Raw genomic sequence first — 13,160 nt, 5'->3', positions numbered from 1 at the left:
TAAAAGAAATTCTGTCTCAATTTTTTTGGTTATGTTTTAGGTTACTTTCATTGTTTAAATTGCCCATTCAGCAATAGTCAGAACAGCTCCTTACTGAAAATAGACGTGTATCATAGCTAATGAGCTCCTCAACAATAACAGCTAGAGAAGAAGCCTCACTCATATGGGGGGAAAAGGCTGAGAAATTTTCCTAGACAGATCAGGACAGAAAGGCTAGAACATTTTCTTCTAAATTCTGAGTCAAAAGACTAGACCTTATGGGAAATATTGCAACAAATCAGAGGAAATAAGGAAAAGTCCTCCAGATTTACCCCTGCATAAACTATTGAATTTTGGGGGTGATCCTAATTTTCCTAAGGAACATGGTATGTCAAAGGAAGAAAAGAAATTGAAGTCTAGACATAAAAGTCCTTTAGCTGGCCTAGGTATGGTTCTTTTGATATTAAAGTTTTGAAAGCCCTGGAACTGACCATTGGCTATAAGAATTCTAAAGATTATGACTGTTGGCAATTGTGAACAAGAATGGTTGAAAATTCAACAGAACTCACTGAGAATAAGTTGGCCCACTGAAAACCATGTCAAACTGCCCTCATTGCCTTCTAGCCAGAAGGTTCCTTCCCTAGACTCATGTCAGGATTTGACTCCTTCTGTCCCTCCCCCTATCAGACCCCACTCACCTCCCACTCCTCCCATCTCCTTTCCTCCCAACCCACCTCTGTACCCTACCTTACCCATCTGTCCCTCAATCCAACTACCTTCACCTCATATTTTCTCCCTTTCTGCTACCCAGCCCCACCCATCTTCCCAATCATCCTTCTCCTCCTCCTCTCCACCATTCCTCTGCCCTTTCCCTGAATAGCCCCAAACATCCAAGGCCATGTGGCTGTGAATTGCAGGAAGAGAAATCAGGAAAATAGAAATAGAAGCTTGAGTAATAATAACAATACTAGGTCCTATAACAGGATCAGTGATTGTAGTAGAGCAAATCATAACCCACACCAAAACATCCAATATGGGGTTTGTCCTCATTGTGCTCAGTGTGGCATCCCCCCTCAGTGTGTGAGTCTCCAGAGGTGTGGCCAGAGGAATCTAGAGGAATGATGTTACTTGGGAGAGGAAGGGACCTCAAAGACTACAGTTTGACCTCAAGACTACAAAAACTACAAACAGAACTACAAAACTGTTTTCATACAAATAAAACTAGATCTAAACAATTGGATAAACATTCATTGTTCTTGGGCAGGATAAATATAATAAAAATGACAATACTACCTGAACTAATTTACTTATACAGTATTATAGCTATCACACTACCAAAAAACTTTATAGAATTAGTATATATCTATATCTATATAGATATAGATATAGATATATATAATAGAATAGAAAATAGTATAACAAAGTTCATCTGGAACAACAAAGGATCAAGACTATCAAGGGAACTAATGAAATGTGAAGGATGGGAGCCTAGCAGTACCAGATCTTAAGCCATGATCATCAAAACAATAAAGTATTGGCCAGAAGACAGAAGGGAGAATCAATGGGATAGAATTGGAGTAAATGGCCCCAGCAAGAGAGTGTATGATAAACTCAAAGATGGGAAGCTTTTGGGACAAGAACCCACTATTTGACAAAAACTGCTGGGAAAATTAAAAAACAGTATGAGAGAGATTAGGTTTAGATCAACATCTCACACCCTATACCAAGATAAATTCAGAATGGGTAAATTATTTAAATATAAAGAAGGAAATTATAAGTAAATTAGGGAACAAAAAATAGTATACCTCTCAGATCTATAGAAAATGAAAGAATTTAAGACCAAGCAAGAAATACAGATTACAAAATGTAAAATGAATCATTTTTTAAAACCCTTACCTTCCACCTTACAATCAATACTGGGTATTGGTTCTATGGCAGAAGATCAATAAGGGCTAGGCAATGGGAGTTAAGTGGCTTGCCCAGGGTCACACAGCTGGGAAGTGTCTGAGGGTAGATTTGAGCCCAGGACCCATCTCTGGGACTGACTCTCAGTCCGCTGAGCCACCCAGTTGTCCCAAAAATGAATAATTTTAATTACATTAAAAAGTTTTTGTACAAAGAAAACAAATCCAATCAAAATTAGAAGGGAAGTAACAAATTGAGGAAAAAAATCTGTATAACAAAAATCTCTGACAAAGGTCTAATTTCTCAGATTTATAAGGAGCTAAATCAGTTGTAGAAAACATCAAGCCATTGCCCAATTGATAAATGGGCAAGGGACAGGAAAAGGCAGTTTTCAGATAAAGAAATCAAAACTGTCAATAATCACATAAAAAAGTGTTCTAAATCTCTCATAGTTATGAAATAAAAATCCTTCCTAGATGGGAGATGATAACCTCTCCAGGCCAGTAAAGTACAAACCCTTTGCGCTTTAAAAATAAAGTTTAATTTTATAATAGGAGTAAAGGAAAAATGATAGGTGGGTTCCTCAAACTATAGATCAAATCTTCACCCAACCTCTTTCACCTCATGGTGAATTATTTCTTTTTGAGAATTCACTCAAGTTACTCTAAACTCCTCATCTTTGACTAAGACTCATAAAAACCCATCATCTATCTGCTAACCTAACTAGTATGGATCATCAAAAAAGGATAAAGAGGAAGAACTCTCACATGTATTTGAGCCCTTACCTAAAGCCTGGGTTTGTTCCTAGGTATACCCAGAGTCCCAGATGGCCAAACTCTGGGATTTACCTTCACCAAGTGAATTTCTGGCAGATGGATTTTGGGTAGATGGTTTCTGTACTTCAGGGAAAAAGCAAATTCTCCTCCAATGGCAAATTCTCCAACCCAAGAATCACTAAACTTTCCACAAGATAAGGATTTCAAAAGAATACCAGAGGAAAAAAGCTCCTCTTTAACAGCTCAGTAAAACCTAGATCCAGAGTGGCAGTTACTTCTAGGAAAACTCCCAAGATACTTTTCTCCTTGACAGAATTTTCTCCCAGTTTTTGTATCTAAATTCTCTTTTCCTCTTGAAGATAATCTAAACTTTTTCTTGTATCCCTTATCACTTAACCTTAAATTTGATCCTCTGAGCATCTGACAAAATCTATAGATTTTGTTTGCTATTATTATTTGGGCTATTATAATTTTGCAATTTTTGGTACTTTTCTTTGGATGTGTATTATTGTTTATTATATATTTACATATTATGTATTATATAAAAACAAATTCATGTAAATATATATTATAGAAAATTTTATATTCACAAATGTGTATAAATATGAATGTATTAATGTAAACAAATAAAATATTCATATTATATAAATATAAAAATATATATTATATAAAACTGTATTACTGATTTATAAAATTGTTTTCTGAAAATCATTTGCAATCACACAGTGGATCATGCCCAAGTTTAAAAATGGAAATGGATCTCGTTTTTGAGAAACATTTGTATTCCTTTTCTTGGCTAACAAAGTGTGTCACTGATTGTAAGCTATATATTTTTGATTTTAAAAACATTTTTTATCATTGGTTTTCTTCTTGCATATGCAATACAACGTTTGAGTTTTATTTTTCTCTCATTTTTTGGACTTGAAGCACATGCTACCAGTATTAAAAAGTTTTTGTTTTTTTATTGTGCTCTTGGGTACATTTAAAAGATGTCCATTTGCCTAGCATATAAATGCATACTCCAAAAGCTTTAGACCAGGTGTCAGGCAACATATGGCTCTTTCTGCAGGAGCCATAATGTCAATTTTTTTTTCAGGCACTGTTACAGGAGCTCACACTGTAAGCACTGTACAGCTCTCATGAAATTACATTTTAAAAAATGTGGTGTTTATAGCTCTCACGGCCAAAATGGTTGCCGACCCTGCTTTAGACTATAGAAATAAAGCCATTGTTTGCTTTAAAAAAGTTCATGGAACTTTGCTTAATGATTTTGATTCCAGGAGAAGGTGATACAAAAATAACCACTGCATAGTGCCAAAGAAGCACAAAGCTAACCTGCATAGTGCCAATAGAGCAAAAGGTCAAAAAGACCAACCAATCCCACTGGGATTGATAAAATTTTGAGCCAAGACAAGAGGAACTGAACTTGTTTAGGGTTTGAGGTTGTGGCTGTTTTGACTTATGTCAGAGGCAGGTCTTCCTCTGAGCCACATTCTATCCAAGCACTTCACTTTGGATGCCACCCAGGCTCCTATAATCTAGTCTCCTTTCTGTCTTTCATCCTGTGGCAAACTTTCTGTAGTCCTGGCTACTGATTGGGTAAAGTAAGTAACTTTAATTGGGCTCTGATTCATGGACCTATAATAGTTTTATTTTTCCTTTACTTAAATTTTTTAGATAAGAATTTGATATTCTATATTCTATATTTCATCCAGAAATTATTTTTTCTCTTTTATTTGAATTTTTTGATGTTTTTGATTTCTTTTACCAATTGATTCATATACCTCATAACTCAGCCATGTATCCCCGAGTTAGTCACCATCCTCCTGAGGTGGGGGGTGGAGGGGTTGGGGTATGTATTATTATGCTAAATTTAGATTCTTTTGAGAGCAATTTTAGGATAAGATACTTGCTACCTCCCTGAATCCAGAAAGTGAACTGTTTCGAGAAGGCACCATGAAGATCTCTGTAGAAACCTTCACTGCATAAAAAGATGCAGAATAAACTTGAGGATATAGTGAACCTGAACTGTGGGGGGGGGGGCTGTATAGATTTGTTTTGATGTATACCCTTATGGTGAAAGGTACTGCCCCCTAATTGGCTTTTTGTTAATGAGCCTAGCAATCATTGGTTTTGTTCTCTTTTCCTTTTATCCCCAAATTATNAACTGTGGGGGGGGGGGGCTGTATAGATTTGTTTTGATGTATACCCTTATGGTGAAAGGTACTGCCCCCTAATTGGCTTTTTGTTAATGAGCCTAGCAATCATTGGTTTTGTTCTCTTTTCCTTTTATCCCCAAATTATTGTAATTTAAAAGTTGGTGATATTTACGAGATCCATTGGAGACACTAGTCTTCCAAGGATCTTGGGTTGGGGGTGGAATGCGTAATTGGGAATTTTGTACCTTTGAACTACATTACCCAGTGGCCCACTGACTTCCTGTCATTACATGCTGATGTAGACAGGAGATAAATTCTGTGGATTTCCCTGTCTAGCACTCTTTCCTTATTATGAGGGTGGCTGTGAATGCAGGACCTTTAAACAGGTAGATTAGCTTGAGCACGTGTTTGTATTTTATTACCTTTTTATTCCTTTACTTCTATTGATTATTAATGAATGTTATAAAAATATAATATTTGAAGTTATGATTATATTAATTTAAATTTTTACATTGAGATTTTGCAATTACTTTTTGAACCTGAAAACTTTAAATCCCAGTACCCAGTTTCCTTCTCACATTACATGCTGATGTAGGGAGGATATAAATTTTAAGAAACCCTGTACCTCTCTCTCTTTTTCTGTAATTGGAGTCTGCTGAAGCAGGCTTTTAGAGCTGAAAAGGAGAACTTAAGTCAACAGATCATTTAAATTTTGTTAGCTAACTAGATTTTTATAATTCTATTTCCTTTTTATTCCTTCTACTGCAAGTGACTGTTAATAAAATTCATAAAATTAATACTTTGAGTTGTTGGACATTAATTTAAATCTTACATACCTCAAACAAAAGATACGGAACATTACAAAATGTAAAGTGTATACTTTTTATTACATTAAATTAGGAAGTCTGCATAAGTTCTCAAATCTTTCCTTTTCCTTTTTGATTGCCCTTTGGACATATTTCCAAATTCACCTCTCAGGAATGTTGAATTAGTTGACAACTCAAAAAGTTTCATTCTTTTTTCAATTTTCCCACATCTCCTCGAATATTTTTCAATTTCCTTTTCTGCCATAACAGCCAATCCAACTGACATGGGCTGGTCCTTCAGATTGGTTATCATTTGCATTTCTCAAAATGATAGTGGTCACCCACCTAATGGGGAAAACATATAAACTTGAGCACATCTGCTAGGTTCTTTTTTCCACTATGAATTCCATGATATGATCTCTGGCTGAAAGCCTTCCTGCAGGGAGTCCATCTGGAACTAGTTTATTCAAAAGACATTTTCTTCTACTGAAAAAGCTCTGGACTATCCATTTCAATGTCTTTCTTCATTCATGACAGGATTAAGACTTTTATCCAAAAGGAATTCCCTCTTGGCAATAAGAGATGATTGCTGCCTGAAGGTCTTACCATACTGATCATATTCCAAAAGTTTCTCTCTCTAGCGTGGATCCTCTTCTGTAAAAGCTAAGAGTGGCAACTATAAGCTCAACCTCATTCATGAGGTTTCTCTCCAGTGGGGATTTTCTGACATGAACCAACTGTGGAACATTAAGAGAAAGGCTATCAGAATTTATTACATTCACAAGGTTTCTCTCAAGAGTGGATTCTCTGATGCTTAGTAAGATTTCCACTCACTGTGAAAGCCTTTCCGCAATGTTTACATTCATAAGGTTTCTCTCCAGTGTGGAGCTTCTGATGTACAGAAAGATGGCCCCTCTCTGTGAAAGTCTTTCCACATTGTATACATTCATAAGGTTTCTCTCCAGAGTGGATTCTCTGATGCTTAGTAAGTGAGTCCCTCCATGCGAAAGCCTTTCCACACTGTGTACATTCATAAGGTTTCTCTCCAGAGTGGATTCTCTGATGTGCAGTAAGAGAGTCCCTCGCTGTGAAAGCCTTTCCACATTGTTTACATTCATAAGGTTTCTCTCCAGAGTGGATTCTCTGATGTACTGCAAGACCAGAGCTCTGTGTGAAAGCCTTTCCACATTGTTTACATTCATAAGGTTTGTCTCCAGTATGGATTCTCTTATGTGCAGTGAGAGAGCCGCTCTCTGTGAAAGCCTTTCCACATTTATTACATTCATAAGGTTTCTCTCCAGAGTGGATTCTCTGATGCTTAATAAGAGAATGCTTCATGGTAAAAGCCTTTCCACACTGTGTACATGCATAACGTTTCTCTCCAGAGTGGATTCTCTGATGTACAATAAGATTGCTCCACACAGTGAAAGCCTTTCCACATTGTTTACATTCATAAGGTTTCTCTCCAGTGTGGAGTCTCTGATGTACAGAAAGATGGGCCTTGTCTGTGAAAGCCTTTCCACATTGTTTACATTCATAAGGTTTCTCTCCAGTGTGAATTCTCTGATGCTTAACAAGAGAGTCTCTCACGGTGAAAGCCTTTCCACACTGTGTACATTCATAAGGTTTTTCTCCAGAGTGGATTCTCTGATGTACAGTAAGACTACTACTCCTTGCGAAAGCCTTTCCACATTGTTTACATTCATAAGATTTCACTCCAGTGTGGATTTTCTGGTGCTCAGTAAGATGGCTCCTCCGTTTGAAAGTCTTTCCACATTGTTTACATTCATAAGGTTTCTCTCCAGTGTGGAGTCTTTGATGTACAGAAAGACAGCCCCTGTCTTTGAAAGCCTTTCCACATTGGTTACATTCATAAGGTTTCACCCCAGAGTGGATTCTCTGATGTGAAGAAAGTTTGTCCCTTGATATGAAAGCCTTTCCACATTGTGTACATTCATAAGGTTTCTCTCCAGTATGGATCCTCTGATGATTATGAAGAGTGACTTTCTGTGTGAAAGCCTTTCCACATTGCTTACATTCATGAGGCTTCTCTCCAGAGTGGATTCTCTGATGTGTAGCAAGAGAACTACTCTGTCTGAAAGCCTTTCCACACTGAGTACATTCATAAGGTTTCTCTCCAGTGTGGATTCTCTGATGTAAAGCAAGGTTACTCAGTTTGAAAGTCTTTCCACATTGTTTACATTCATAAGGTTTCTCTCCAGTGTGGATTCTCTGATGTGAAGCAAGATGGTCCCTCCTTCTGAAAGCCTTTCCACACTGTTTACATTCATAAGGTTTCTCTCCAGTGTGAATTCTCTGATGTAAATTAAGATTCCCCCTCGATTTGAAAGACTTTCCACACTGTTTACATTGATAAGGTCTCTCTTCACAATGGACTATTTGATATGAACTGAACTCAGAGTTCTGACTGGTTATTTCAGGAGGTTTCTCATGTGGCTGATCAAATCCTACTTTTTCAGGAAAGCATTTAATGTATTCACTATCTTGACAATAGTCATTTTCTGAAGTCGATTTCATGTATTGATTTAGGAATGAATGTTGGCTGAATTTCTCTGCAATTTCATCAAATTTGCAGTCATTCTTTGCAGTTTTATTTACCTTGAGTTTAGAGTCACAGATTTCTCTTAAAATGAAGTCACAGGGATCCTTATTCATGCCTCTTGGAGGGCCAGATCCTTCCACAAAAAGATTCAGCTTTGTAGACATCTCCTTCACTTCAAAATTAGTCTCTGCTTCTGAAGAAAACAAATAATGATATAAACACAGATGGAAAGGGGACACACAGACAATATAAATTCTTTCCTCTGATAGCAGTAAGAACATGGATTTTTATACCATTTCCCCAGGACAAAAGTAGTTTTCAAACTTAAACAAGAACAACCAGACTTTGGATACACCATATGGTCATAAATGCAAGATGGAACATTTTAGAAATACTTTCACAATACAATAACAATGAAACCTCACAATAGATCTGTGACACAGAAAGGACCAAGATTCTCATATTTCACAACTCATGTCATAAGTAAATAATGGAGAAATGAACTGACCCACTTCCTTGCAAGTAGACTACAAATCAAACCCTGAGCCTAAGCATGCTTTCTTCATAGTATTGAATTTTTGTTCATTGCCCTTTATTTCTTTCATTTAAAAGTCACTCTTTGAATAATCTTAGAATTTTGTCAATCTCTGGTAATCCTCCAGATATTCCACTCCCATCATTTTGGATACACTCTCACATGGACTGTAAGGTTTGGAATATGATAAAAAATGTAAGAGAATTGAGTCTACAACAAAGGATCTCCTACGCATCAAAATTGACTATATACTTCAAGGGGAAATATGGGCATCCAGGAAAATAGAAGACTTTTCATATATTTATAGAGAAAAGGCAAGAAGTAAAAGAAAATTTTGAAGTTGAAATACAAAAACCAAGAGAAACATGAAAAGGTAAATAAGAGAGAAAATTTTTTTTGGTATTTTTTCTTTAAGGGCTTCAATAAGGTCAAATTGTTTATATTCCTATATGGGAAAATGTTATTTGTAACTCTTAAAAGTTGTATTCACTATTATAGTACTTAGAAGAATTATTCATAGGTAGAAATTGTAATGGGTAAAAGGGGTTTTGATTGGTAAATATTAAAAGGTTTGGTCACCAGGCGATTTAACAATTATCAATCCCCAATTAAAGAATAACCTCAAGTTAAAATGCCTTTTATGGAAAATGTATTTACAAATGAGAAGAAGAAATAAGGAAATAAGAGAGAGGATAAGACAGGATAAGTAATGTAACACAGTAGGTAATTTGCTCAGATCCCCTAGTTTAATCCAGGTAGATCTAATTCTCAACCCAGGGAAATTTGGCCTCAGAGGGCCAGAGGCCCAAAGCCCTGGAGGTGAATGAAGCAAAAGCTTCAGTCAGATTCTCTTTGATTTTTTATATTTATTTTGTATATGTTCTCATAGTTACATGTTTCATGTTTTTTCCCTCTCCCCAAATCCCCCCAACCCCTCTTAGCTGATACACAATACCACTGGATTTTTGTTAAAATCATTATCTGGGATAAAATGGATTTCACCTTGATTGACAGGGCTGGCAGTTGAGAATTTGGAATGTTCCCAGGTGCTGTGAGCCAGGGGCAAAAATCGGTTGGCCCCACCCTATAAATACCCACAAGGAACAAACAGTTGGGAGCTCAAAGCTCAGAGCTGAGATTTCAGCAGGCTTCTCTTGGAGCAAGAACTGGGACAGAGGGAGGTGAAGGGTAGAAAAGGGTAGGCATGAATCCTGTACCTGACTGAGAGAGCTAGTGATCATTTAACATCATTGATAGTAGAGCTGAGAGAGTATATAGATCATCTATCAATGTCCTTCCCGTCAGAGGGTGAAGAGCTCCAGTTTCTACCAGCCTACAATCTCCAGACTTGACCAATAATTAGTTTAGTAGCCAAACAAATAGCAATAGGGTTCCCAGATCCTCAAACCTATTACCTTGTTTCCCTTTCCCCATTAATAGCTTTAATATTGTGATTTATCAACAAGTACCTTTCCTGAGTGGTTATTCTACCAAAGCCTTTGGGAAAGGGAGAATCAATATGCAGTCAGATAACATTTCAAATAGCCAATCAATAGCCTTATCAAAAACTAATCCAAACTCAGGTTGGGGCCTAGTGAGGTTAGCCATCTATCTAACCTCTCAAGGGTCTCAACCTGGGCAAATGTTAGAAAGAAGCAACTGACAGGCTTAATCAATCAAGCCTGTCAGGGAGGAGAGGCATAGATTATATCCATAGCTATTGTGAGAGGAGTGTGTGTTTCCTTCCTCACCAACTATAGCCAGTTTAGGCCTTGGGTACCTGATCCCTCTGTTATTCATCCTATCTGTGAGAACTACATACTATCCATCCTCTAAGATCTTTAGGAAGATCTATAGAGAGATATAAAAAGATATTTTAAGGACTATCATTTCTTTTTAACATTTTACATGTATCACTGATTGACCTAATTCCATATTATTGATACTTGGACTAGTTATCATTTACTGTCTTCATCCCCAATAATATCCTCATTAGCCTATGTGTTCAAGCAGCTATTTTTCCTGTGTTTCTCCTCTCACAGTTCTCCTTCTGAATGTGGCTAGTTTTCTTTCTCATAAGTCCCCAAGCCTTGCTTTGGATTATTGCATTGCTGCTAGTAGAGTTCATTATGTTCAATTGTATCAGTGTATCAGCCTCTGTGTATAATGTTCTCCTGGTTCTGTTTCTTTCACTCTGCATCAATTCCTGGAGGTCATTCCAGTTCACATGGAATTCCTCCAGTTCTTTATTCCTTTGAGCACAATAGTATTCCATCACCAAGAGATACCACAATTTGTTCAGCCATTTCCCAATCGAAGGGCATTCTCTCATTTTCCAATATTTTGCAACCACAAAGAGTGTGGCTATAAATATTTTTGTACAAGTCTTTTTTCTTATTATCTCTTTGGGGTATAAACCAAGCAGTGCTATGGCTGGATCAAAAGGCAGATAGTTTTGTAAAACCCTTTAGATATAGTTCCAAATTGCCATCCAGAATGGCTCGATCAGTTCGCAACTCCACCAGCAATACATTAATGTCCCAATTTCGCCACATCCCCTCCAACATTCATTACTCTCCCTTGCTCTCATTTTATCCAATCTGCTAGGTGTGAGGTGATACCCCAGAGTTGTTTTGATTTGCATTTCTCTAATTATCAGAGATTTAGAACACTTTCCATTTGCTTATTGATAGTTTTGATCTCTTTATCTGAAAATTGCCAATTCATGTGCCTTGCCCATTTATCGGTTGGCAGATGGCTTGATTTTTTTTACAATTTGTTTAGCTCCTTATATATTTGAGTAATTTGAACTTTGTCCGAGTCTTTTGTTATAAAGATTTTTTCCCAATTTGTTGTTTCCCTTCTAATTTTGGTAGCATTGGTTTTGTCTGTACAAAACCTTTTTAGTTTAATGCAGGGGTCAGCAACATATGGCTCTTGAGCCATATCTGGCTCCACCTCCTGATCGGCCAGTCCGGGCAGAGCCCCAGAATATGCCCCAGGGGGCCCTTAAGGCCCCACCTCATATTCCAGTGCCTTCCGCCTCCATCCTCCTCCTTCCGCAGGCATTTATGGCTCTTACAGCCATAAAGGTGCCGACCATTGGTTTAATGTATTCAAAATTATTTATTTTACATTTTGTAATTTTTTCTAGCTCTTGGTCTTAAAATCTTTCCTTTGCCAGAGATCTGACAGGTATACTATTTTGTGCTCACCTAATTTACTTATAGTTTCCTTCTTTATATTCAAGTCATTCACCCATTCTGCATTTATCTTGGTATAGGGTGTGAGATGTTGATCTAGATCCAATCTGTCTCATTTTGTTTTCCAATTTTCCCAGAAGTTTTTGTCAAATAGTGGATTTTTGCCCCCAAAACTATGTTCTTTGGGTTTATCATACACTGTATTGCTGAGGTCACTTACCCTCTAGTCTATTCTACAGATCTTCCCTTCTGTCTCTTAACCATTACCATATTGTTTTGATTACAACTGCTGTATAGTACAGTTTAAGTTCTGGTACTGCTAGGCCACCTTCATATTATTTTCATTATTTCCCTTGATATTCTTGGTCTTTTGTTCTTCCAAATGAACTTTGTTATAGTTTTTTTTAAGTCAGTAAAAAAGTTTTTTAGTAGTTTGATAGGTATAGCACTAAATAAGTAAATTAATTTGGGTAGTATGGTCATTTTTACTATGTTAGCTCATTCTACCCATGAGCAATGTTTTTCCAATTGTTTAGATCCAGTTTTAATTGTGTGGAAAGGGTTTTGTAGTTGTGTTCATATAATTCCTGCATTTGTCTTGGCAGATAGATACCTAAGTATTTTATATTGTCTAGGGTGATTTTTAAATGGAATTTCTCTTTCTAGCTCTTGCTGCTGTGATGTATTGGATATATATAGGAATGCTGATGATGTATGTGCATTTATTTTGTATCCTGCAACTTTGCTAAAGATGTTGATTATTTCCACTAACTTTATAGTTGATTTTCTAGGATTTAAGTAGACCATCATATCATCTGCAAAGTGTGATAGCTTGGTCTCCTCATTGCCTATTTTTTTTTTTTGCTTTTTAAACCCTTAACTTCTGTGTATTGGCTCCTAGGTGGAAGAGTGGTAAGGGTGGGCAATGGGGGTCAAGTGACTTGCCCAGGGTTACACAGCTAGGAAGTGTCTGAGGCCAGATTTGAACCTAGGACCTCCTGTCTCTAGGCCTGGATCTCAATCCACTGAGGTACCCAGCTGCCCCCTCCTCATTGCCCATTTTAATACCTTCAATTTATTTTTCTTATCTAATTGCTACTGCTAGTGTTTCCAGTACAATGTTAAATAATAGAGGTGACAATGGGCATCCTTGTTTCACTCCTAATCTTATTGGGAATGCTTCTAATTTAGCCCCATTGCAGATGATGTTTGTTGATGGTTTTATATATATATA

General features: G+C 36.9%; 1 protein-coding gene across 1 annotated transcript in view; it reads right to left on the bottom strand.

Annotated features, from left to right (window-relative positions):
* Positions 1–5,736: 5,736 nt before the first annotated feature.
* LOC123240725 (zinc finger protein 585A-like) overlaps positions 5,737–13,160 on the bottom strand; it is a 100,401-nt gene continuing 92,977 nt past the window's right edge. Inside the window, exon 7 of the mRNA XM_044668443.1 lies at positions 5,737–7,862. Within this exon, the coding sequence (XP_044524378.1) occupies positions 6,418–7,862 (1,445 nt within the window). The 3' untranslated portion in view covers positions 5,737–6,417. The remainder of the gene's footprint in view (positions 7,863–13,160) is intronic.

The sequence above is a fragment of the Gracilinanus agilis genome, chromosome 3 (assembly GCF_016433145.1).
Source record: "Gracilinanus agilis isolate LMUSP501 chromosome 3, AgileGrace, whole genome shotgun sequence".
In the NCBI taxonomy this organism is placed as follows: domain Eukaryota; kingdom Metazoa; phylum Chordata; class Mammalia; order Didelphimorphia; family Didelphidae; genus Gracilinanus; species Gracilinanus agilis.
The sequence above is the reverse complement of the archived record's forward strand: the minus strand, read 5'-3'. Positions and strand labels throughout refer to the sequence as shown.